Source organism: Paramisgurnus dabryanus, chromosome 12 (genome assembly GCF_030506205.2).
Source record: "Paramisgurnus dabryanus chromosome 12, PD_genome_1.1, whole genome shotgun sequence".
NCBI lineage: Eukaryota > Metazoa > Chordata > Actinopteri > Cypriniformes > Cobitidae > Paramisgurnus > Paramisgurnus dabryanus.
Window position 1 is genome coordinate 4,543,968 of NC_133348.1, and position 27,213 is coordinate 4,571,180.

The 27,213-nt window shown below is 36.2% G+C and overlaps 2 protein-coding genes across 3 annotated transcripts in view; one reads left to right on the forward strand and one right to left on the reverse strand.

The window, feature by feature from the left end:
• Positions 1–326: 326 nt before the first annotated feature.
• Positions 327–3,634, reverse strand: hsdl1 (hydroxysteroid dehydrogenase like 1). The gene is made up of 4 exons (XM_065255739.2): positions 3,279–3,634; positions 2,710–3,155; positions 2,404–2,622; positions 327–1,100 (listed from the first exon to the last, which is right to left on the reverse strand). Exons 1-4 carry the CDS (start codon positions 3,496–3,498, stop codon positions 1,029–1,031), a joined length of 957 nt encoding a protein of 318 aa, XP_065111811.2. The 5' UTR covers positions 3,499–3,634; the 3' UTR covers positions 327–1,028.
• A 181-nt stretch (positions 3,635–3,815) lies between these two features.
• tbc1d32 (TBC1 domain family, member 32) overlaps positions 3,816–27,213 on the forward strand; it is a 48,421-nt gene continuing 25,023 nt past the window's right edge. Inside the window, exons 1-23 of one of the 2 annotated variants that reach the window (XM_065256243.2) lie at positions 3,816–4,169; positions 4,530–4,781; positions 4,891–5,052; positions 6,641–6,818; positions 7,007–7,078; positions 7,185–7,310; positions 7,609–7,687; positions 7,769–7,872; positions 7,985–8,046; positions 8,319–8,454; positions 8,680–8,739; positions 10,779–10,881; positions 11,866–12,003; positions 12,105–12,194; positions 12,697–12,839; positions 14,353–14,480; positions 15,831–16,032; positions 17,744–17,823; positions 17,953–18,091; positions 19,266–19,353; positions 19,930–20,048; positions 21,860–21,979; positions 22,262–22,350. In XM_065256243.2, coding sequence (XP_065112315.2) covers positions 4,627–4,781; positions 4,891–5,052; positions 6,641–6,818; positions 7,007–7,078; positions 7,185–7,310; positions 7,609–7,687; positions 7,769–7,872; positions 7,985–8,046; positions 8,319–8,454; positions 8,680–8,739; positions 10,779–10,881; positions 11,866–12,003; positions 12,105–12,194; positions 12,697–12,839; positions 14,353–14,480; positions 15,831–16,032; positions 17,744–17,823; positions 17,953–18,091; positions 19,266–19,353; positions 19,930–20,048; positions 21,860–21,979; positions 22,262–22,350 — 2,573 coding nt within the window. In that variant the 5' untranslated portion in view covers positions 3,816–4,169; positions 4,530–4,626. The remainder of the gene's footprint in view (positions 4,170–4,529; positions 4,782–4,890; positions 5,053–6,640; positions 6,819–7,006; positions 7,079–7,184; positions 7,311–7,608; positions 7,688–7,768; positions 7,873–7,984; positions 8,047–8,318; positions 8,455–8,679; positions 8,740–10,778; positions 10,882–11,865; positions 12,004–12,104; positions 12,195–12,696; positions 12,840–14,352; positions 14,481–15,830; positions 16,033–17,743; positions 17,824–17,952; positions 18,092–19,265; positions 19,354–19,929; positions 20,049–21,859; positions 21,980–22,261; positions 22,351–27,213) is intronic. The other variant, XM_065256244.2, reaches the window with a different exon arrangement.

Sequence of the window (27,213 nt, forward strand, 5' to 3'; positions counted from 1 at the left end):
GACAGCTAAGGACTGCAGTTTTGGGCCAGAATACATTTATATTTGCGCATTTGGCATTGTGAATTACAGTGAATTGAAACTACATTGTATCAGTACAGGCACATACAGTATAGGACATTTCCCTTGAACCCAAAACCTAGACAGTGAATAGACAGAGTGTGTTCAAATGTGATTTTTATGTTAAAATGTATAACATGACATTAACATCTCTTTGGTGATAAAAGGGTGTCCACGATGCGGCTCTTGAGCACTGAATAACAACGACACCACCAGCAAAATATATATATTTGAAATTGTTTTATGTTTTTTTGTAGGGGGCCCAAAGAAGTGCGCCCTACACAGGGGGAAGGGTGAAAAGTTTGAGATCCACTGTATTAAACCATCTACAAATAAGAAAAAATATATACAAGTACATTTATGAACTGAAGTGATAAAAAAAGAAACAAAACATTTAAAAGCAATGCCATTTTATTACATAACACACCTTTAAAAATAAAAGTTTCTCTTGAATTTTATACTGTAGTAAACTTTGAGGCTCTTCGTTGCCACAGATGCCTTTTTTATTGATACAGTGGTAAAAATATACGATGCTATAACCAAACTACACCTGGCAACACAATGCCACAATCGAGAAAAAAAATCACTGCTGAGTACAGCCTTAGTAAACCCTGCTGAAATAAATACTACTGTAGTGCATATTTACAAAAGATTTTTCTTTTAAATATATGATCTTTGCCAAATGTGGATTAAAGTGTCAAAGACCAAAAGAGCAAAAACAACACAACTGTCAAATCACGATCCTGTCATTATCATTCACACCACCTTCAAAACGTATTGTGCAAACAAATCTGAGGTGTTAAACTCAGACATCAGTGTAAAGGGGAGAGGGTGAGGATTTTCAATTTCAACATACTTCAATCACCGTGTAATATAATATGCTAATAAAAGTTTGGTCAAGTGAACTCGAAATATCAAATTATACATTTTAAGAACCAGGAGGTCTGTTACATCAACAGGTAGTGGCCTTTTTAGGTGCCTCTTGTTAAGACACGTGTTCCCAGCAACCATATCCACTCTGGCAAGCACTGCACCAGTCGAAACTAGAAAAAAAACATAAGTACAGAATCACATTTACATATCCCAGTCTTAAAGGGACACTACACTTTTTTAACTCTTTCCCCGCCATTGACGAGATATCTCGTCAATTAAGAGAAAACGCTTCCCCGCCAATGACGAGATTTTCCGTCTTTCCGCAATACCGCTATTATCCACCAGGTGGCGCCCTTCCGCAACTTTTTAAAACCGGAAGTATTGCCCTATGGCAAGCTGCTGCATGTCCGTGTCTGTTTTAAAGATCGCTCTGGATGGGATCTCTATGAAAAGTCCGTCATAAAAATTGAATTATTTTTGCTTTTTGCTCAAAATATGGTGTTTTTGCAAAAACCTACCCATATTCAAAAGCTGATTGCAAAAGAACCACTAAAGGTAGGATGAAACGGTTTTTTTTGTTTGAAAGCAGAGGGTCTGTTCTTTCATTTGGTATATTGTATGTTTATTTATTTAAAGAAGAACATTTTCTGGAAGGCATTAAACTTTGGTGAAAATCATGAAAAACGCTGGCGCTGGCTGGCAACTTTTTTTTTAAAACGCTGGCGGTGAAAGAGTTAAGAATATACTCATTTTCCAGCTCCTTCAGAGTTAAACATTTGATTTTTACTGTTTTGGAATTTTTTACTGTTTTCAGCTGATCTCCGGGTCTGGCGGTGCCACTTTTAGCATAGCTTAGCATAATCCATTGAATCTGATTAGACCATTAGCATCTTGCTAAAAATAACCAAAGAGTTTTGATATTTTCCTATTTAAAACTTGACTCTTCTGTAGTTACACTGTGTACTAAGACCGACAGAAAATTAAAACTCGCGATTTTCTAGGCAGATTCTGGCATAATAATCAAGAACTTTGCTGCAGTAACAATAGCAAGGGACTATTTTCGGGCACTGCGTAATATCATTGCACCTCCTGCAGCCATGTTACGGCAGCAAAGTCCTTGATTACTACGCCAAAATGAGAGTATAGTTCTTAGCCATATCTGCCTAGAAAATCGCAACTTTTAATTTTCTGTCGGTCTTTTTTCTTTTCAGTACACAATGTAAATACAAGTCAAGTTTTAAATAGGAAAAATATTGAAACTCTTTGGTTATTTTGGAGCGCGATGCTAATGGTCTAATCAGATTCAATAGATTGTGCTAAGCTATGCCAAAAGTGCTACCGCCAGACCCGGAGATCAGCTGAATGGATTCCAAAACGGTAAAAGTTAAATGTTTAACTTTAGGGGAGCTGAAAAATTAGCAATTTTCAAAGCAAATCAGAGCAAATCAGTTTGAATGAATCTTTGAATTTTACCTGGATGGTGTGAGGCCAGTATCCTGTGGTCCTGTGAGAGATGCCCAGGGTTAAGAGCGCATGTTTTGCATAGACTTGCGGACTTGGAACGAGCCAGACAGTAGCATTGTGGTCCTCAGGTCTTTGAGATGCAACACTAAATGGCAGTAAACTCTGCACAAAAATTCCCTGATGCCCATATTCATAGTGCAGAGCCCTGCTGAAGTTATCGAGAAACGCCTGTTCCAAAATAGAAATTTAATGAGAAAGTCACATAAAGAAACTGATATTTGTTCACATGTGTGGCAGTATAATGTGAAATCTGACCGTGGATGCAGAGAGGATGCCCTTTCCAGGAATGGGACGCAAGCAGCCTCCAGTGGAAATATTAACCACTGCTCCTTTCCCCCTCTCTACCATGCTAGGCAGAGCCAGACGGGTGACAAGAGTAGCAGCCACTATATTTTTATTAAGGGTGTCCCACAATTCAGCTTCAGACAGGTCCAGAAAGTCTCTGGAGAGATCCATAGACCCATCCAGACTGTTAACGATGAATCCAATATTTTTACCACACATGGCATCACTTAAAGGTTTGCAGGCAGAAGGTCCCCGACTAAAATCAGCCTTTATCGAAATGGTCTCAACCCCATAAGTGTCTGTGATGGACCTGGCAGTGTCAGACACATTGCTGACATCACTGCTAATCAAAATCACACAGATGCCATGCCTAGCCAGTTCTTCTGCATATGCTTTAGCTATTGCCTCTGAAGCACCTGTGCAAAGAAGGGGGTTACATTATTTTTTGTAGGAATTCATTTTAACGTTTAATAAACATACAAGTATGCAGCACCATAACGTTCAACAAGTGATAAAACTATTGATTAATTTGAACATACCACAAATGACAGCCCATTCTCCATATTGCTGACTGAGATCCCTATGGTAAACAAGACGAGGAATAAAATGAAGCCTTATCAGGCTATAACAGTCCCTTAGTAATATCACTGCCTTACTAGCTGTGTAACACGCGCCAACCAGTGCCAATGTTTCCATGTAACAATTACACGATCTGGCTATTTCTCTATACAAAAGATGGAAGCTGTCGACAGCCGCCATCGTATTACGAAATCTGCGCAACTCTTCACTCTAAATTAATAGAAAGTAAACACTTTATTTTACAAGCTTTACCGCAAGCTGAATATAAGTACAATTTTGTCTCTTCTCTCACGTCATGTGTGTTAAACACAACCCGGAAAAGATTGTGCTTCATGCGGCGCTGCGCAGATTTTTCCTTGTATGATATCACAGTTCAGCGAGAGCACAGCTTTTAAATCGCTCTCGCGGTTTCTTGATGTCATATTCTGATCTGCCTGCGCAGAGTTGCGTACAGCACAATCACGTGATTAGCTCGCGTCACATGAACGACTCACGTCACGTGACCAGCCTGAGCGACTTCAGTCAGCGTACAACTGATTAAAAATATCACATTTTCATTTTTTTTCTCCGGTCCATTCGTTATATTTAAACTTATTTAGTATCGGAGACATGAGCTATATTAATTTTGTTGCATAGTTGAAGCTTATTTGCACAGAATACGGATTTTAAAAGGCAGAGTTTGGAAGACGCTTCTCCTCAGCTGGGCTTGTTTCCATAGAAACGGATGCTAAGCTAGTTTACATAGCAGCTCTGTGCTTTATGAATCTTCCGATTATTATTTATTTGTAATGTTTTGGATTCCGTTGAACTAATAGTTTGAACATCTTGTGTATGATGTCAAAATATGGCAGGTAATATTAAAATAGGCAATAAACTGGATGTGTTTTGTATATAACATTAGTATGCTAATAATAAGAGGCTGGTTTCTTTCAAAATTTTTAACATCTGTAATGTTATGTATGGATTTTAAATGTAAGTACATACTATATATGCAATCTTAAATCAAAAATAGATCTAGTTTTTGATTTATTTCTCAGATGCAGTATTACGTTTGTGGATACTACGTATGTAATGCATTACTTATATTCAAATAGAGCTACAGGAGTATAAACTTTGCATGTCTATATCCATATTGTGTTTTATGTAGGATGTACTTGTCTGTAATGCAATTCAATTTTGAAATATTTGTCAATTTTCTTCTACGATTTTAGTTTCCTCCACTGTTCCTATAGAATGAGCACACCTCACTTAAGACACTAAACCGTAGATCTCCTGTTGAGAAGAGCTGATCGCACCCCCTGAGGAGCGATGTCTCAGTTTTCCACCGAAGATGAGGCCGAGCTCCAATGCCTGTTGAGAGAGCTCCTGAAAACTGTGAAAGACAGAATCTCAGGAGCACCATCGGTGGAATGTGCAGAAGAAATCTTGCTTCACCTCGAGGAAACTGACAAAAACTTTCACAAGTGAGAGACTTGTCTCTACTATAACGTTTTATGGCTGGTTGTTTGACCTATTTACATTTATTTATGCTTACATTTGCATATATTTTTATTCTGTCATCCTGTTTCTCAGTTATGAGTTTGTGAAATATCTGCGGGAGTATGTGGAGAGCAGCTTGGGAGCGGTTATAGAAGAGGAGACAGAGAGTTTTACCAGGGGTGAAGGTCATGCTGTTGGGTCAGGGCAGGACACCCTAGTTCATGCTGTTACAAAGAGGACAAGGGAGTCAACACAGTATGTTTTTTGTGGTTACTTACCATGTTTCTGAAAAATGGATGTAGTAAGAAATATTTTGAAACTGTGCAACAGTGACCTCCCATTTTTTTATGTAGAAAATTCCTTTCATGTTCATTTTCTCCATAGTCTGTTCTGTTAATTTACCCAAAAATGATTAATCTGTCATCATTTACTCACTCTCATGTTGTTTTAACTCTGTATGAGTTTCTTTATTCTGTTGAACACAAAAGAAAATATTTTGCTAATCGATGATATCCACACAGTTGACTGACGGCACCCTTTAACAAATACTATGGAAGTCAATAGGTACCATCATCTGGGTGCTGAGCATCCTTTATCTAAAAATCTTCTTTTGTGTTCAACAGAATAACAAAACTCATACAGGTAAACATCAACATGAGGATGGGCAAATGATGACAGAATTTAAATTTTTGGGTGAACTATTGCTTTAAAGGTAGGGTATCTAATTTTGAAAAATGCTAATGGTAGCAGACTAGCAATGAAATCACGATCCCACCCTCCATTCTAATCGCCATCCAAAGTCACGCCTCTTTCAAAACACATGTACACGCACAGATCAGATTTCCACATCTCATGTTTCATTTACCAGTGAGAAAACTTTGCAGTACAAAGTGAATAACATTACCTAAAATAACCAACCTAAACAACTGGTTTACATCAGAATTAGTTAAAGCACACTTTCGGTTGTGTAGACGTAGTAAGTATCGTTACGCTAATCCGTAAACGAACACACATTTCATAAGCAACACAATTTTTCATCAAAGTAGAATATCTGAATCCATCTCAATACAATCATATCGCGTACCTACCTTACCAAAATAAACAGTGCAACGACCCTTTCAGACCCTTTGCCTCCTGCAGCTGTTTGCATCTCGTGGTAAAGCAGTAAAGTTACCGATGTTAATTTGGGTTTTTCCTCTTTGCTGATCCAGGCAGTTTTTGCTGTTGTTGTTTTAAAAGATGTCTTTCGTTTTGTGGCTCCTGTGCAGGTTGTCAGCAGGAACGTTTGCCAGGTGAGCGCATGTGAACTTGCCGATGATGTATGGTGTCTGCGTGAACAGGCTGCGCGGTGGCATTCAAATTACACTTAAGGATGAGGGACAAAAAAGGCAACGTCCGTTTGGTCCGAGATCTATGATTGGTTGAACATTTTTTGGTCCTACGCCTTTCACAGATGACATAAATTTCTACAAATACATTTAAACAACTTAACATAGTGATTGCTATCAGGATATGAGGAGACTTTTAACCAGCATAACTAAAAATGTTTCTGTATCAAATGAGATACCCTGCCTTTAAGCTGTTGATAATTTTTTGTTTATGATGTGTCACATGACCTGAATAATAGGTCAAGCTATAACAGGTCACATGACTTCAATTAATATTACATCAACTTCATGTGCCACCACAAAAACCGACCGACGGATGACGTCAAGGTACTGCGAGAGCGATTTAAGAAATCATGCAGAGAAGTCTAATTTCTAATCGCTCTCGCTGTGCTTTGACGTCATCTGCCTGTCAGTGCCACATAAAGTCTAACACGCCTTTTATCTTCAATTTCTAGGTATAAACAGATGATGCAAACACTTAAACAGACTATGATGGTGGTGGTGGAATCACTGATTAATAAATTTGAGGAAGATCAACTAAAGAAAGAAGAAATGCACAAAAAGAGCCAACATGAGCAATCAAGTAGCCATTACACTGACAATTGCTCTGACAGTGACTCTTCATTTAATCAGGTTTGTAGCCAAACACCTAATTGTCCAACTCGGAAATGGTTTCAGTTTAAAGATGGATTGGAGGCTAATGTAGTCTACATACCCAAATTTGACTAAAGCTTCTCTTGTTTCATGATTGCACAATAGTGCATTTATACTAAAGCCCATTGACTGAAGCACTAACTGATGACATTTATTTCCAAACGTAGAGCTATGCATTTATCAAGCACGAACAGCTGCAAGTCATTGCTGAGAAGCTCGATCCCAGCCGACCACGAGAGGTGAAACTTTCCTCACACACATCTTAAAACACTGCAGTCTGTGTTTTTTTTTATAATTACAGAAATGTAATAAAAAATTGTGCCTAATCTTTGTGTTAAACTGCAGGTGCGCTGGGAAGCCCTGCAGTCCCTTTGCCATGCACCACCATCTGATGTTTTGAGCTGCGAAAGCTGGACCGTTCTGCGCAGAAACCTGTCAGCTGCGCTTACTGACCCCGACCCTGACATCAGTGTAAGAGCTTAGTGCTAAACAAGCATTGATATTAAATTAGTTGCTCACTTCAGAAACTTAGCAGATCATAGTTATTGTTTGCCTACTGTTTCTTGAATACTGTAAATTTGTTTGTCATACAGCTTTTGCATACAGTTTGCATAATCGGACTTGGGGGAGTGATAGCTTACTTTCAGAGAATAAAGCAGTTGTAATGAAGGAGTTTTGTGCCTATGATTTATTCATGTATGATTGCCTAATACCTCACATGCTGTGGGTCTTTGTTGCATTTATTGTGAACATTGTGTTACTTACACAGGATAAAGTTCTTTGCTTCTTTGCAAAAACCTTTTCATCTTCTCCATTAAATGTGACTAAGGATATCTACACCAGCATAGGTAATACGATTAATTTAGTGAAAAGCTTTGTTAACAGTGCTGTCTCAGTTTTTCTCATCAAGCGATGTCATTCCTTAACAGCAAAAAGCTTGGAGGCTCATTTCCTGTACCACAAGTTGAGTTTTCCTAGTGGCTCTACAGGAATTGATGCAAACAGACCAGATATTGCCCGTCTCCTAAAACAAGTATTCTTCTGATCTTTTCTCCTTGCTCATCAGTTATGTTGGGCTGGGATTGATTTTGTGTGGCTAAAGATGAATTGTACCTGAAATATATACTTTCCCTTGATCTTTTCAGATGCGATTAATGAATGACTTTCAAAAGGAAGTGACAACATTTTGGATACGACACCCTGAAAAGTGAGCTGTGGCATTTTAGATCCAAAATTTCATATCCAAAGTATGATACACTCAGTGGCAGCAACCATAAGGCATTTATAACTTTGTCCACTCCCAATTTACAAATACCCATTCATCATGTAACTATTTATTAGTCAAACTGATAAGTCTGATAATACTGATAATAGTTTTTATGCCCCTGTCTACTGTATATTTATTCTGCTTAATAAGGACATTTCTCTGTCTGTTTATGATTATCTTGAATAAACTTTATTTTTTGTCATGTGCTGCAGATACATGGAGGAAATCATTGAGAGCACCCTCTCTCTTCTCTCTCTACATTCTGAACTCGGCACAGAGAAATCTCTTGAATCCATACATTTAATCTCTCTACTGGATATTAAAGCTAACTGGTTTAAGAAATGGATGGTGAGCTAGGTTTAAAAATATATAAAAAATAGAAAAAGTGTATGTATTTCTATGTGTGCCTGTAGCTTAATTAATAGAGCATTGCATTAGCAGCTCTAAGGCAAAGGCCAGGCAACCCAGGCGTTGCTAAATATGTGCATTGAATAGACTATATAAGGCACTTTGAATTAAAGCTCCTGCCTATTACTTTTATGTTTATGTTGATGTCTATCTGTTGTCTCCTAGCATGGCTACTACAGCAGAACTGTTGTCTTAAGACTTCTTGAGAAGAAGTACAAGTCATTGGTGAGTTGCATCATGTGGCATTAGTATTTAGTCAGTTTGATCTTTACAAAATTTGGTCTTCTAACCCTTAACCAGTAGTTTCAAGTCAATCACATTACATTATTTATGTGTTATGTACACTGCTTAAATGGTCCCAATCTTTTACTGGGATAGTTACCTTTTAAAAATAACTTTTTATTTACCATTTAGGTAAGGGTATACTCACCTAAAGGATTATTAGGAACACCTGTTCAATTTCTCATTTATGCAATGATCTAATCAACCAATCACATGGCAGTTGCTTCAATGCATTCATTGCATTTAGGGGTGTGGTCCTGGTCAAGACAATCTCCTGAACTCCAAACTGAATGTCAGAATTGGAAAGAAAGGTGATTTAAGCAATTTTGAGCGTGGCATGGTTGTTGGTGCCAGACGGGCCGGTCTGAGTAACACAATCTGCTTAGTTACTGGGATTTTCACACACAACCATTTCTAGGTTTTACAAAGAATGGTGTGAAAAGGGAAAAACATCCAGTATCCGGCAGTACTGTGGGCGAAAATGCCTTGTTGATGCTAGAGGTCAGAGGAGAATGGGCCGACTGATTTAAGCTGATAGAAGAGCAACTTTGACTGAAATAACCACTTGGTAAAACCTAGGTATGCAGCAAAGCATTTGTGAAGCCACAACACGCACAACCATCTCCACTACAAATAGGAAAAAGAGGCTACAATTTGCACGAGCTCACCAAAATTGGACAGTTGAAGACTGGAAAAATGTTGCCTGGTCTGATGAGTCTCAATTTCTGTTGAGACATTCAGATGGTAGAGTCAGAATTTGGCGTAAACAGAATGAGAACATGGATCCATCATGCCTTGTTACCACTGTGCAGCCTGGTGGTGTAATGGTGTGGGGGATGTTTTCTTGGCAGACTTTAGGTCCCTTAGTTTCAATTGGGCATTGTTTAAATGCCACGGCCTACCTGAGCATTGTTTCTGACCATGTCCATCCCTTTATGACGACCATGTACCCAGCCTCTGATTGCTACTTCCAGCAGGATAATGCACCATGTCACAAAGTTCGAATCATTTTAAATTGGTTTCTTGAACATGACAATGAGTTCACTCTACTAAAATGGCCCCCATAGTCACCAGCTCTCAGCTCAATTGAGCATCTTTGGGATGTGGTGGAACAGGAGCTTCATGCCCTGGATGTGCATCCCACAAATCTCCATCAACTGCAAGATGCTATCCTATCAATATGGGCCAACATTTGTTAAAAATTCTTACAGCACCTTGTTGAATCAATGACATGTAGATTTAAGACAGTTCTGAAATGGGGGTCAAACACAGTATTAGTATGGTGTTCCTAATAATCCTTTAGGTGAGTGTATATATATATATATATATATATATATATATATATATATATATACACTCTTTGGTACCAATATGTAGCTCTGAAGTACTAAATATAAACTCTGGGTGCAAAGGTGTAACTTTTGATAGTGTACTGTCAAAATGAGAGCTAGGGGACATTTTTGACTGAATTATGCAAATAAAATCAAAAAGCTTTTTTGTCACATGGCATCACTATTTTGAATGTTTTTGGCCTGCAGTTATCATCTTCTTAGGAATCAGTATGGTTATTTGCTTTTTTTATTAAATTTGGAGTCCAAATGTCAGTTTTGGCAGGCTACAAAAAAAAAAAGGGTCAAAATAGAGATGTTTAATTTCATGGCTGTCATAAATTGAGAGTCAAGTTGAGTGCATTACATTGTAAAAGAATGGGGCCTCCAAAGCGTGCTTTGTATCGTGCTGCACATTTAGCAAAATAATTTATGCATAATTGGTATTGCATACAGAACATTTTCATACTGTATACTGCATAAATGTTGAATAAGCAGTATCTTAGTATGATATTCTGCACATGATAAATATTCATTGGGTAATTTAAATTAAAATCTTTATGAAATGGCTAAACTAAAGAGTTTTCTTAAATAATTCTGCATGTATTTATGTATTTAGGGTTAATTATGGTTTTTATTTATTTATTTTCCTAGATTGTAATTGCTCTTCAGCAGTGCATTTATTACCATGATTCCTGTGATTCTGTCAGAGACGAAACCTTTGAAATCATCCATGGTCTGGAACATCAGCAGATTGGTACGGCTGAACTTTTACCCACAATGCACAAATATCAAGCTTTATCTGACTTGGCATATGTTTTCTCCTGTGTGTTGTTACAGACTTTTTTCTCATGGTCAACTAGCTAGATTATCACTGGCTATGCAGAGATAATTCGAGTTGTATGGTTTTACAGTGAAGCACATTCCCAGAATCCAGTTTCTGTGTTTAAGCCAGAAAAACCAGCTGGAGAAAAACATCCGAACATTTGCATGTTTATCTTCTGTTTGGATGTACTCAAGGCAGAACTGCCATGCCTGAACCACCTATATAGTTGTAAAACAACTTGTTTATGACCAATTTATAGTAAGTTGTGTTTGTTACACAGAACTGTTACTTACATTATATTAGGTAGTGTTGCCACAGATGTCAGATTTTACTGGATTCAAATGAGGTTTATATACACTGCCAGAAAAAAATGGTCAAAAATTTGTCACAAGCTATCACTGGAGCAGTACCCTTTAAAAATGTCCTAATATTTAGGTACAGACATTAATACATTTGATACCACTTTGCACCTTTGAAGTACTAATATGCATTCTTTGGTACCAATGGGTACATCTGATGTACTAATATGAACTCTTTAGGTTCAAAGGTGTACTTTTTAAACGGGTACTGTCACATTGACAGCAAGGGGACATTTCTTGTGACCATTTATTTTTTGGTATCACAAAATAACGGGATGAAACTTGTACAGGTCACATTTCACTTCTGCCAAGTGTTTTTAAAATGTTCTTATTGTCATAATTCAAAATTGTTCAGCCCAGTTCGCACCATATTCTTATTACTCTTATGCATTCTAGATGTTTTAATTAGTGAAACAATATTGGAAGTTTGTTAAGGTGATTTAAAATTTTGTAATTTTGCTACATACAAGTAATAAAATATAGAAAGGAAAAAAGAGGAAGTGTTAATCTAGAAACAAGAGGCCATGTTCTGAGATTAAGTTCTTGTATCCCTTAGGATCGCCTCAGAGAACCCTCTATCTTTCTAAAGAGCTGGACTTTATTTATTTCGTTCACTCGCTGTGTGTGCTTGGGAGGCTTGTGATGTACACTAATGGAAGGAAACTTTTCCCCATTCAAGTGAAGAAACGTAGAGGTAAGAAAGAATGAAGAAAACCAACTTTTTAAACACCCACCCATAGTTAAGAATAACAGATCTGACTCACATCTGACTGTGTATTCTGCTGTCTGTTTCAGATCCGGTAACTTTGACCGATCTAGTGGTGATTCTGATCAATATCATGTACCAACACCCAAAACCAGCCAGTGGTGAGACAGCACATACAGGTGTGTCATACTTTCATTACGTCATAATCAATATAATGTATCACGCAATAATGCACCTGAAAGTCTGTGTCTGCTTATGATTAAGTGAACTGTCGATATGGCAGTGTCACATGTTATGCCTCATAATGACACTAGTGTTTTATCAGGACCAGAACAAGGTCCATTTATGGGTTCCTTTGGTTTATCAACCAAACATACTCACTTACTTCTTTGGAAGTAAACTTCTAAAGAAACTTACAAATATGTGCCAATATATAGTAACAGTTGTGTGGCACTGTTTGTTGGTTCGAACGTAGCACTTTCTCACATACTGAAAAATTATTATACAGTAAATTAGTCATAGTTGCCTTTTTTGTCCTCATTTAACCTTAAGTGCTGTACTATAAATCATTTATTAACAGAGTTTTGTACTGAAGTAAACCTAAAGGGCGATGATAACAGGTCTGTTTTTTTTTAAACTTGATGGGAGTTGTGGATTTTTGTTTTTGTTTGTGTTTCGTAGATTCCCTCTCCCCCACAAATCTTGTACTGGAGGTGCTGAAGACCCTGTGTGACCGCACGGAGTGTGCCGTGGAGTCTGTCTATCAAATCCCTGTGATAGAGACGCTGCTGTCCCCTATTATCACTCTGCTTAAAGGAAAGCTGGTGAGCACTACATGACCACTCCCATAATCCCTACATGATTATGAATTATAATTGGTGCTTCACTATAGGTGTCATGTTCTACACTATTTTTGAATTTTATTATTTTTTTGCTGTAAATTCCACATTGGCCTCACTGCCCAATCAGTGGTTTCACAGGATGCATTTTGTGTGTGAAGATACCAAACCGTAATGTCGTATGGTGTACCTATGAATACAAGTACATTTAAGTGCAATTTAATTCAATATAGTCGCTACAATGCTTACTTCTCAGTTAAATTTGAGCATAATAATGAGTAAATGGGAATAAATATAATTAATTACTGTTTCCATCTGCATCTTTGTTGCCTCCTATCTTTCTGTATTCTGTCTGTGAAGGCAACATTGTTCAGCTAACTAATGACGTGACGTTCATTATTTTGTGTCCGTATGGTTAAATTAATTGTAAAAGGGTTAAAATATCAAAATACATTTGCAGATTACTTGCATACATTCTCTTTTTTGAGGACCAAGTCTAAAATTTCTGGTTTTATTTAATTTTGAAAGAATATTTGGGGGATAATTGCAAAAATGTCAAGTGGTGTAACCGGTTTGTGTCAATTGGTGTAACTAGTATTTTTATAAATGAAAGTATAAATATATTCATAAAAATGTGGAATCAAATATAATCTAGATTAGTGTAATATGTTTTTTTACATACATTTTTACATCATTTTTCAAAGATTATTTATAAAACAGAGCTGTTTTAAGCATATGTCAGGACAAATATTACAAAGCGCATTAAAATTTACATTTAGAAATAAAAATAAATGTATATTTATAATTTTATTGTGATATTATTATTATTATTATTATTATTATTGTATTATTATTATTATTATTATTATTATAAAATATTTTTTTATGATTACACTTACATGACATCAAGGTGAATAAAATATGTAACATTTCTCATTCTTTGGCGCAATTGGCGGTTACACCATTTGACATTTTCAGGTCCATTCAGTCTTCACTTTCATAAAAATGTTGCAAGTGTAATTTTTTATTGCATAAAATTAACATAAATACACCATGTGCATTGAAATAAACCTGATGCGTGCTTTTAAAACAAGTTTTTAAAAAGATTTTTGAATTTCTCATCTTGCCAAACCATTTTTGTCACTGACCCTAGAATTTTTTATATTGACCCTTTGATGACTAGATAATAAATATGCTTTTTGTGTCTCATAACAGTGATCTAATAATAAATTAAAGTCTTTAGTGTCCTTTAGGATGACTGTTAGATTTTAAAGCAACTTCACTGCTGCACATTCTGTATAAATGAATATAAGAACTGGTGCCACGGTAGTATCACATAATTGTGAAATTGATTATTTGCACAACGGAAAAAATTCTGAAATAAAACTCAATATAACCTTATATATGACATCTAATCTAAAATCTGCCACCATCCTTTGTTACTTTATATGCATTATGTAGTTCACCCGGAGTGTTTTCGATTTGTCTTTTGTCACAGCCCAAATTAAATTCTTTAAAAAGTGGCCTGACTCATACAGCGGACATCCTGGCACGAATCGCTTCCACTGAAAGAGGTTTATCACTCCTGCTTTATGACAGAAATCTCGTCTCGGCCGAGGGTGAAAGGTAAGTAAATCTAATCTTACTCTCAGGTTACATTTATTATCTTTTTTCCGGCTAGTGTCATCTTGAGTTAGTATGCACTTGTGCTGTATATATCATCAGCATGCATAGAATAGAAGAAACTTGTCATCAGAAGAAACTTCTGTTTCGTCTTCAGTTTTAATGTTCTCAAATAGAATAGAATAGAAAAGTTTACATGTTTAGTTATGTTGCTAGAGTACTATATATACAGTATATATGGACTCCATCCCTATACGTAAATATGTAAGGAATAATTGACGACGGGCCTTGAATTATTCGAAAATAATGCACACCCAAAGTGGTAATGCGTGTGTGTATTATTTTCAAATAATTCAAAGGACTGAAGTCAATTATTCTGCTTATATCACGGTTAACACAAACATTGCTCTCGTGGTTATTTTAAGACATTTGACTGGTAGGTGTGCGTTTTACAGAAACATAATCAAACACCTGTAGCAGCTGATGACTTCTTTTTTTGAGGGCGCTCTATGCGAAGTTCATCACAACATGTTTGTAGCTCATCGTGTGTGGTTCCGTTTTTCAAAATATGTGTTCTGCGCCTCGAGAGATCCTGTGTGCATCATGTGTCTTGTCAAAATAAGTGCCTGCTGCAGACGCGTCTAAAGGGTTTATGATAAAAGGGACGCTCGCGTTTGCCAGATACTCACATAATCTCATGTACTATTAAGGGAGTGTCTTGGGTGTATTTTGTGAACGTGAGCGTCTCTTTTTATTATAATTGGTTTTGACGCGTGTGCAGCAGGCACTTATTTTGACAAAACACATGATGCACACAGGATCTCTTGATGCGCAAAACACATATTTTGAATTTGCGCCCCTCGGTTGAGCCGTCACGAGCTGCCACTGATCAACACCCGATAAACATTTCTCAACCAATCAGAATAAAGCAATCCACAGGCCTGTGATAGATTTTAGATGAATTACTTTCTACTATCCTGGTTTAAAGTGCAAGGACAATGTTGTAGGTTTAAGTGTCAATAGTGTGGTTTACCTGACCTGTCAGCTTGCCCCATGTCAACATTGGTCAACCAGTTATATGAGTTTAGGGTCAGTATGCCAGTTTCGGGAAGAAATGTGGAGGCAGGGTTAAATGTGATATTTAAAATTATCTTTTAAAATTGTAACCTTTAAATTTGTTGCTCAAGGGTACAGCCGCTGTAGCTCTATTATCACCTCTTATGACAGTCAAACCTACAACCTTACAATTTACTCACACCACTCCAGTAGTTAAAATAACATTTACACCCCTTGGGACTTTAACATGGCATGTCATTTAAATAATTTAGTACTAAAGTGCGCTTTTCCCCACAGTATTTCTGCAGCACATGTGATTGTACAGTTTACCCAGAAGCTGTTGGCTAAGGAACTGCTTGTTCTCTCTGAGCTGGAGATTTCTCCGGCTGTGACCGGGGCCTTTATCTTCGTCTGTCGACAGATGTACAACACCTGCGAAGGGCTGCAAGTTCTGCGGCCCTATGGTTTGCACGAGTGCATCGCCAAAGCCTGGAGAAAGGTGACATTTACTGACACTAGGGTGATTATTTAACACGTAGCTGTTCATCCAAAGTGACTAGAGCACTAATTACAGGGACAGTCACATTGCTACAGTAGATATTGGTGCTATTTTTTTCACCTTATAAATACCAGTCTTTCAAAATAGGTCAAAACAGGGGTTATAATAAGCTAAAACAACCAAAAATCTAGATATATCTTGTTTGGTTGTTTTTGAAACACATTTACATTGTCTAGTCATGCCAAGCTCTGAGCACCCCATAACTAAGTTTATACAACATTAGTTCCAGTCCTAAAATTTGGACAAGGAGTAGTTCAAAAAAGTGCTGATATAGGACCAGCATTAGGACGGATTACCCTATAATGACCTTAAACAATAAACAGTTTTTAGTCAGTTCCAGAAACTCAGCTAGTAGAACATTGCACAATGGGACACTTCATTTTTCCTGAAAATATACACATTTTCCAGCTCCCCTAAAGTTAAACATTAGATTTTTACCATTTTGGAATCCATTCAGCAGATCTCCGGGTCTGGCGCTAGCACTTTTAGCATAGCTTAGCATAATCCATTGAATCTGATTAGACCATTAGCATCGCTCTACAAAATAACCAAAGAGTTTTGATATTTTTCCTATTTGAAACTTGACTCTTCTATAGTTACACTGTGTACTAAGACAGACAGAAAATTAAACGTTGCGATTTTCTAGGCAGATATAACTAAAAAGTGGTACCGCCAGACCCGGAGATCAACTGAGTGGATTCAAAAAAGGTAAAAATCGAATGTTTAACTCTAGGAGAGATGGAAAATGAGCATATTTTCAATAAAAGTCGAGTGTCCCTTTAAAAGTAAATGCAAACCCAATAAAGCCCACAACTCCTAATCATTTTACTAAATAACATAAAATTCAGTATTTCATCATCTTTTACCCTTTCCTCATAAGTTGTTTAAGTGTTATTGAGTCATTGGTGCAGTGTTTTGTAATTTAATAAGTAATCCTTTATTGCATAGATAAAATAACTTCTGTGAAATGTTACTGTCACTTGATGTTGTAATAGTTTGTTCCTTAGAAATGGCCATTAAACTACACAATACACAGTGTTGGTTTACCATGTATTATGATTATTTCAGTATAAGTGATTATAGTGACTAACAGGAATGTGACAAGCAGACAGCCTTATGTTATTAAACACAGACTGTAAAGCATATCATCTTCATCATATCAGTTGTCTGATTAAATTTGAGTCAGGAATTTGATCTGTAACAGCCCAATACTGATATATAATAACCCCGATCTACACATAAAACACCACTATAAAACTATAGTATGTCTGTGTCAAGAAAGTTTCATATATATTACTCATCATCCATGTTTTTGCAATCTGTTTCCTTATGCATTTTTAGTTTATTCTGGACAGCAGCAGCTTTAGAGACTGTTTTGCTTTGAGTGTCTTGTTTCCCTGAGCAAAACAATATTAATGTTGAAAGAAATGCTGAAAGTCCATTCTCTGGCCTGTCTGAAGAGGCTTTGCAGAATACAGAAGTAGTAGTAAAGCTTTGTGCTGTCAGTAATGAAACCCTTGGGGTTTCCTGTGCCGAGATTCAAGCAGTATCAGAAATCAGCGTTGCATTCAATATGTTGTCTCATTATTTAGCCGAAGGGTTTGAATGCCATGAAGTTATCCAGCCTGACAACGAAGTCTCTTCCCCACAGACTAGCTCACTGTCGGAGAGAGTTCCCACCCCTGTTCCTGGAGCCCCGCCGGATCTGGCTGTCCAGGAACCGCAGAATGTGTGAGCGTCTCTCTCTATCTTATGCTGTTCCTGCACAATCTGCCTGTTATTGTGCTAAACTTCTGGTGTGTAAAGAGAATTAATGAGATGAGAAAACTCAGTTTGTGATGTTTTATTTTAATATTGTAGTGTGGCCTGGGAGGAGATGTTGTTGGACAACCTGCTGAATTTTGCTGCCACACCAAAAGGACTGCTGCTTCTCCAACAGACCGGTGCCATAAATGAGTGCGTCACCTATATGTTCTCAAGATTCACAAAAAAACTGCAGGTAACATGATTAGATATCACTGTCAAATGTTTTTTTTACTGTTTAGTGAGAAATGCAAGTTTAATACTGATTTGCTCCTCAAAAAACATATAAAAGGAGGATCTCAGATGCAATAGCCACTAAATACCACATCCATCAAAAATGAGATAATTATATTAACCAAATGCAATTGGCACACATTATATGTTTATCAAATACATCTTCTTCAAATTCACTTATAGTCCAGGTTTCAGGTCATTTAGAAGAGCACAGAAGACACCCTTGGATCACATTTAACTTTTTCCCCACCATTGACGAGTTATCTTGTCAATCCACAATACCGCTGTTATCTTCCGCAACTTATAAAAACCCAGAAGTATCACCATAGGGCAAACAGCTGTATATCTGTCTAAGTTTTGAGGATCTATATCAAAAGTCCTTTACAAAATTAGAATTATGGCAGATTTTTGCTCAAAATTTGGTGTTTTTGAAGAAACCCATATTTAAGAGGTGATAAAAGAGAACAAATGAAGGTAGGATGAATCGCTTTTTATTTTATTTTTTGAAAGCAGAGGGTCTGTTCTTTCATTTTATATATCGCATGTTTATATATTTAAAGTAGAGCATTTTCTGGGAGGCATTAAACTTTTGTGAAAATCGTGAAAAATTCTGGCGGGAAAAGAGTTAAACTTGGGTCCCTTGTGAATACTTGGACCTGAATACAACCCCAATGTGGCAGCCACATGCATCACAACGCCCCTTAATGTGTGGTTCAGTTTCTTCATTTTTCTATTTAAGTTCTGACTTTCATTATTTGCAATGTTTCCAGTTGCATCTTTAGTGATTTTGCAACTTTTTTTATATGCCTTGTCCAAAAAATGTTGGATTTTTCAAAAAGTGAAGGTTTCTGCCCAAAAGCTTGCATGCTCTTGGAGGGATGAAATGACTAAAGTGACATTTTTAAAAATAAGGCAAAACAAGGGTTTTGCATCTGAAATCCTTAAATCTAGTTTATATTAAATGTATTTTTATTGCTCAATTGTCATGGGTAAAAAAGAATGTGTCTTTTATAAAAATAAATTATTTTCAGGTGGATGACTTTACAAGCTTTACATATTCAAATATCCTCAGGTTATTGCCTACTGCAGGAAGCAGTTTCAGAAATGTTTATTTCTTTCATTCTGTCTTATGTCAGGTCAGCAGGTGTGAGAAGTTTGGTTATGGTGTGATGGTAACCCAGGTTGCTGCTACAGCCCCAGGCATCGTGGCCTTGCAAAGCTCAGGTAGCTAACCTCTAATTGATGGCTGATTTACAAATCACAGCAGTGACAACAACTTACACATTGCTTTCCCTTTCTCCTGACAGCTTAAAATACGAATTAAAAAGTTAAAAATGTACTGAAAGTATATTTTAGATGGTTAGTGTTTCTACCATCATTACATTTCCTGTTGCTGTTGATTTAGTGCTCAGACAGGAAGTTGCTCACTGAGACAATAGACTGTGCTTCTTAAAGGGGACATATCATGAAAATTTGACTTTTTCAATGTTTAAGTGCTATAATTGGGTCCCCAGTGCTTCTATCAACCTAGAAAATATGAAAAAGATCAACCCAGTAACTCTGCAAGCATGTGAAAAAATAGCTCATTAAATTTGGCTCCCCTTGTGATGTCAGAAGGGGATAATATCGCCCCTTAATCTGCACTATCCATCCAAGGCAGTGCCATTTAGTGCAGAGATCAGCTAATTTGCATTTAAAAGGACACCAAAGATTTAACTTAAAAAAGTCTTGTGAAATATCCCCTTTAATGTAAAAGAAAACGTTTTACCATGAAAACTTAAACTTAAAACAACTTTGCAGGCTTTGTCCAGACAATTGTGGTAGAGCTGTGGTCAGCCCTTGAATGTGGACGAGAGGATGTAAGGGTGGTCCATCCTAAATCAACCCCAATGGACCCCATTGACAGGAGCTGCCTTAAGGTTTTGACCTCCTATCATTCATTGTTATATAATATTACAGAAAATGTTTGTGTATAAAGCATTGTTATTTGCAGTTATCCAGAGCTACGCTTTATTGAGATGGATTTAGATTTCTACTGTAGGCACATTTCTACTGTGTGTCTCTAATGCTACGCTGACAGATATCAGGCTAATGTAATTTAATGAAAAAATGATTTTAGTAACACTACAGATAATCAGAGATCAGATAATAGGCTTTTTCAAAATAAGTGATGCCATTGAAAGAGACATCTCTAAGATGCAGAGCATGTTATTATAATACATTTTGATGAAACATGAAGCCAATTTTTGATCAACTTTCATGAAGAACTTTTGTTTTGAAATGAAGTGAATTGATGAATCATGCACAAAAAAAAACCAGAAACACAGTGCAATACAGTTTTTTAAATGCAATATTTAAAACGTAAACATGGTTTATTTTGCTGTGTTTACCCAGAGCATTACATCTTGTCTTGCATGTGGTGTTATACAGTAGTCATTATAACTTACAGTATTAAGTATAAATGATCATATTACCTTATAAATAGATGTCTGTGCAAATTAAGCTTTGTATAAGAGTATTAACATCAAACAAATGAGACAAATTACCTTTTAAAAGAACAGCTACCGGTATTCATATATAATAGGGGTGTGCGGGGCAAAAACTAACGCAGGGTTAGTTGTAACACGGACTGTTTACATTGTTGCAGCGTTTGTTTTTCTGGTATTTTTGTCACGCTGCCAAAAGACTGATATCCTGCACATTATTGGAAATGTATAATGTTTTTCCAGAGAGTTATTGATGAACAAGTGTTTTGGTGGTAAATTTTTCATCATATGTTTTTTCGGTTTCTAAGTTGGGCGTGTAAGATACCAAATCCAATGCTCTGTCATATTAATCAGTGTTTTGTTGACTAAAACATAGCATCGTTTTAAAATATGTCTGCAGCTCTTAGGAACTTTTTTGGTGGGCTTGAAAATATTTTGACCCAGCGGAGTTAATTGTAACGCTGTGTTACAACTAACCCCTCAGCACTTTTGATATGAAAACCGCTACCGTTATCTTGCCATTTTTTTAAATAGGCTACACACGAATGATTGCTTGCTGCCAACAAAATCAATGTGCCTGTCTTATCAAAAATCGTGTCAAATTTATTTTTGTTCATATTTTTAATATTGATTGAATAAGGTCACGTCAAAGATTGAAATCATAATGACATGAATGGCTAAAATCAGACTTTGATGCTCATTATCTCAGAATTTGATTTTGAAACTGTAGTATGGTTATTACAGACTGGGTCACATATAAAAAAAATGTTTGTCATAATTGTGCTGCTTTTTCTCACATATTTAGACATTTGTATCCATTTATAAATGAACTTTTGTTAGAAAAGGGCTGGATGAATGAATACAGTGTGGATACCTGTCTATTATAGACAGATATATAAACAATATCCACTTCAAGTATGTAGAAAAAATTGTATTGAAATATTTACCTGAAAACTTAATTGTTACAACTAACCTCCTGCCTGTTACAATTAACCCCACCTATGGGGTAAGTTTGCACTTCTGTCACGTTTGGTGTAATTGTCCAAGAATGGTAAGTACTAGAAACAAACTTCAAATGTTAATTTGTAGCAGAGATATGTGTGTTGCTAATTAATCTAACTCAAATATTTTTTGAATGATTGAGCCAAAACCAAAAAGCGTTAGGTTGTGCCCCGCTCTCCCCTATTTCTTAAGCATTTTGACCCAAATAAATGTAAGTAAATGGTGTCTATGTCTGTGTGAAGTCTTTCCTGTCTCTAGTGAACCTGCTTTCTTCACCTCATGCTGTGTGGGAACTGCTGGGACTTCGAACACTTCCTAACAAAACCGAGTACAATCTGAGAGAGATAGCCTCCTCTGTTTTAGTGAGTTCATTACTATATAACCTGACTGCTTATGTGCCCATCATTTTAAAAATGTTGTGATTCCTGCATATCAGTTAGTTTTTTACTGTATCCCTGTTGAAAGCCCTTGCTGTAAAATATACAAAGTCAATCTCAGATTAAATTAATTTGTAGTGCAAATCATGATCATTTGAGGGCAGACTTTCACTAGCAATGTAAAGCAAAAATGCCTTAACTTGTTGTGATCTTTGTTGCATTATTTTGCAATCGTGGTTTTTGATAATGATTCACTTTTACTGCCAGGACCTCATGGACCGTCTCATCATTGTTAACTCTGATGCAAAGATTCACTCCCTTTTCAACTATGAGCAGTCCCACACGTTTGGTTTGAGGTAGGATCAATAGTTCAGTCCTCTCTCTACCAGTAAATGAAAGTGCAGAAATGTGACACAAGGTTCTTAAAGAGGTTTATTATCTGATTAGCATTTTTTCCTCTGTCTATTCATTCTTCTCCGTGGATCAATGGTAGATTGATTCAGGTCTTTGTGGTCTCTGTGCTATGATTATCTTGAATTAATGCCAGACAGGATGATACCAGGATATGAAAGAGTTCAGACTCTCACAGGAAGTAAAATTGACTGGTGTACTTGTTAAAGAAGGTTTTGTGTTCTATATACCAAATAATTACTCAAGGTCTTTTTTATGACCTAGGAGAAAAGTTTGGTTTATTTTAAATCACTTATCATAGACTGAGATCACATTTACATAGATACATAGTGCTGCAGCAATTGTTTACCCTTCTGGAGGCATTTTTATTAAAACTGATTGTGTCAGTATTATCGTTGTGAGTGTCACATATAATTAAAGTATTTTATTGCAGCGAATTTTTATTTATTTAATTAATTGCATGCATTAACACTGACAGTCCTAATAAAATATATAAAATATATAACCATTCGCAAAAAGCAGATAAGACGACTTTAGACACCGAATGCATCTGCATTTATATAATTACCCATTTGCATGTTTTATTTAACTCGTTCTCCGCCATTGACGAGTTATCTCGTCAATTGAGAGAAAACATCTGCATAAAAAAAACGTGTCTCTGAAGAATTTTCATGTTAATCTGCAATAGAGACAGAGCGCAGTTATGCAAATTTTAAAACCACGCACACCGGGGGGGGGGGGGGCAATCCAACCGTCTCCATTGACTTTGTATTGCGAGAGGCCGCCTCCTTGTCATTTCTGGCTTATAACAAAAAACAGAATAATGCCTAAAAGCTGCTGTGTGACAATATGTACAGCTAACATGCCAAAAAACCCAGAAATAAGTTTTTATAAGCTGTCGAGCCGTAAAACCCTGTCTTTAAGGAGAAAAAAGTGGATCGCTGACGACGTTTCCCCAGTGGACGCAGTTCTACTAATAGAAGTACTATGAAAAGTTGCCTGTTTCCACTTTTGTGTCTTTAAACGCTCGTTTTTTGGGGTCGACAGCTTATAAAAACTTATTTCTGTTTTATTTTTGCTTGTTAGCTGTACATATTGTCACACAGCAGCTGTTAGGCATTATTCTGTTTTTTGTTATAAGCCAGAAATGACAAGGAGGCGGCCTCTCGCAATACAAAGTCAATGGAGGCAGTTGGATTGTCTCTATACCGCGATTATCCACTAAATTACCCAATTTATGAAAAAACTGAACCCAAAACTTTGCTAATCGTTCTGAATCTCTAACAAAATTCCTTTACAAAAATCCAGTTATTTAAGCTTTTTGCTAAAAATTTTATTTATAAAGATTTTAAAGACCCATATTAAAAAGTTTATAAGCAGAGAAAAAATATAGATAGGATGAAATGTTTTTTTTCTTATTTTGTTTGTTTGTTTGTTTGAAAGCAGAGGGTCTGTTCTTTCATTTGACATATTTGAATGTTTATGCATTTTAAGAAGAAAATTTTCCTGAAAGGCATTTTGTGCAATTTTTGTGAAAATCACAAACAATGCTGGCAGGCAACTTTTAAAAAAATGTCTGGCTGTGAATGAGTTAATGTGGTCTCATTGCTAGTTCTACCCTATCTATTTTATGATGCTAACATCCGATGATCCTATGCACAACTATGCATATTTTTTATTATTTGCAGCTTGTATTATTTCCACCTTGTCAGAACAGACGGCATTATTTTTTACTGTAATAGGTTAGCTCTTTTGCGATGAAAAGCTATAGATACAGTATGTGCCTTTCCATCATTTCATTCCACAAATGCTCATTTTGCTTAATGTTTTCCTCGTGTGACATCTCAGACAGCTTTGCCAGACAGCTGTGATCTAGGATTGAAGACTCAATATTGACAAAGATTGAACCTAACACAGTGTCTTCATGTTTGTTTCCTTGTTTTGATGTGTGTGTTTGTAAATATGTTAGTGCTTTGTGAGGAAAGTGTTGATGACAAGCCTGAATATAAATCTGTATATGGTTTTTGAGTGCATGGAAAGTTGCCAGGGTTGCTCTTGGCGATTGATTGCAAAGGTGAAACTGAGTGCTGTTTGTTTATTGCTGTCATGTTTAGTTTTTTCTTTATTTTATGAGGAAAGTCAAGATGTATGGTGTCCACTATAAAGCCATTGTGAGATCTTTAGCTATATCCTTGTAGACATACCGATTTTTGTGTCATCTTAGAAGATAAAATAAAGCGAAATAATGTAGATAAAAATGGCTCATTCTAAGGTAATGAAAACCACTGTCGATGTATATATTATATTGCACTTCTGTCAATAGATCCTCCTAAAATGTACACATTGCACCTTTAAATTAGTTTATTTGTAGGACCAAATGAATCTTTAACCTTTCGATTACTAACCTAATGGACTAGGTTACACCACCCTAGACGCAGGATGACGTCTTGCAGTGTTTGATCAGGACACAGTGTACAAAAAATCACCACACACAACTCTTACATCAATTAACATGGGTGGTTGTGGTCTAATGGTTAGGGTCTGGCTTGGAACCTAAAAAGTTGACGATTTGAGTCTCACAGCATGTGTTTTGGTGGGTCCAGGGATAGATTTTTTTTAAAGTCGCCATCACAAAAATGGAAAACTGTCCTTTGTTTTAGAATACTGTTTTTTTTTTACAAATGAATTATCTGTGAGCTTCATTATTATTTAAAAAATTAATGTACCCTCATAATCTTTATTCAAAAATGCAAATCTCCTCCCCTCCTTAAAACAATCTCTCTTTACTTCCCGTCATATGGTATGGTAGGTGGGTGGGGTCCAGGAGAAGATCGCTGCGATTAGCAATTAGCAACACGACCCAACTTCAAACGATCCAATCAGATCTCGATGGACAAATTCAAATCCAGCCCTGCCTTATTTCATTTCAAAAGCCATGCCAGTTTCACTTGGATATACGTCACCACGGGGTAAATTAGGCAATCAATACTTCGGTTTTATAGCGACTTTAAATGAGTCATGAAATTAAAAGTTTGGGAACCCCCAAGTTATGGTAACACTTAGGTCCTTCAGTTTAACTGTTTGTAATGGTATGGTTATTGTTAAATCGCCACCTGGTGTCAGATTTGAGACCATGCAGTATTGCTAAAGTTTAAAAAAAAAGTTGGGTTCTTACTTGCCTGTTTGATCTTTCTTGGCAAAATAAAAGCCTGTATTTATTTTAATTTTAAACTTTCAGTAATTATTAAATATTTATTTTAAAATATACGTTTTCAGTTTAATAAAAAACCTAAGTGCTTGTCGCGCATCAAAGGCTTATTATTATTACTCAAGTTGTTTATAATAGGGCTGGGCATAGATTAATCTAGATTAATCTCATACAAAATAAAAGTATTTTTTGCATAATATATGAGTTTGTGCTGTGTCTAAATATTATGTATATTTAACCACACATATACATATATATACACATTTAAGAAATGTTTTTATATATATATCTTTTTTATTTATATATAATATAGAATATATAAATAAATAAATATATATGTGTGTGTGTGTGTGTGTGTGTGTGTGTGTGTGTGTGTGTGTGTGTGTGTGTGTGTGTGTGTGTGTGTGTGTGTATGTATGTATGTATGTATGTATGTAAATGTTTCTTAAATACATACATGAATGTGTGTTTATTTATATATACATAATAATTACACACAGCACAAACTCATATATTATGTAAAAATTACTTTTATTTTGTATGAGACTAATCTAGATTAATCTTTGCCCAGCACTAGTTTATAACAAATATCAGACTGGCAAAATTCTTTCCGTTTCAGTTCTCTATTTTGAAATATTTTACTTTATTTTGAAAGGAACTGTCAAGTCGCAGCATTTTTATCGTCCCTCAATGACATTGGCACAGTGTTCTTTGTTACGCTCTTACTGTTTATCTGCAAATAAACCGCTGATGCCGCACTGATTCGGTCACAGTACAGTGTGATGTAATGTCTGCATTGAAAATCCTCTGTGATCTGCTTTGCCGCTTTGAATCACATCATTAGAATCCATTAGACAGAAGAATTAGAGTCACCTCACAATTCCAGCAGCTCAGACATTGTGGCTTCTCCAGAACTGATATATACGCGGCAATGTCACCGTTCTGCACTCACTAATCATACAGATTATCTTCATCCCATTGGTCTAGTGCAGGATTTCATGATTGATTAGTTATGACATCTTCCGTGCTGGTTTTCATGGTGTGTCACTGCATTTCCACAGATGAGTTAAGCGTTAATGTTCTCCATTAGTGTAACTGGCACTTGTTTGATATCTCAAACTTTTATCTACTTTAGCTTATTCTGAACTCATGCTGCCGTTTCACTTGTTAAATATGCGAGCACTTTAAATTTGAAAGGATTGGCTGTCTGTGCTTAATTATTCATCAGCTGAAAAATTACTGTGGAGTCCGCTCTTATGTTGAATTTTTTTTTTTTACTTTATAGGTATGTTTATAGTTATTTTTTGTGAACAGGCCTTAATTGTGATGAGGTGCAGAAGAAGAAAAGTAATCACGATTCATTATACCAATCTAAGGTGTAAACATAACACTTAACAGAGTGATGGCTGTCAAAAAAATATTGTGATGTGAAGTTTTGATAATTACAGAATCAAGCAGGTACCAAAATAAATGTAATCAGAATAAACAAATACAGAATAGACTATACAATAGTCACACAAATAGTTTTTACTGTTCATCTGACAAGCTTTATTTTGTTTCAACTGCGTGTTTTAAAATCATTATTAATGCGCAATGCGAC

Excerpts from the sequence above, each read along its gene's own strand:
- hsdl1 (XM_065255739.2), bottom strand. The coding sequence starts at position 3,498 with ATGGCGGCTGTCGACAGCTTCCATCTTTTGTATAGAGAAATAGCCAGA. Across the intron at positions 3,156-3,278 it reads AGAATGGGCTGTCATTTGTG|GTGCTTCAGAGGCAATAGCT; the intron begins GTATGTTCAAAT and ends TTCTTTGCACAG. Across the intron at positions 1,101-2,403 it reads ACTGGCCTCACACCATCCAG|TTTCGACTGGTGCAGTGCTT; the intron begins GTAAAATTCAAA and ends TTTTTTTTCTAG.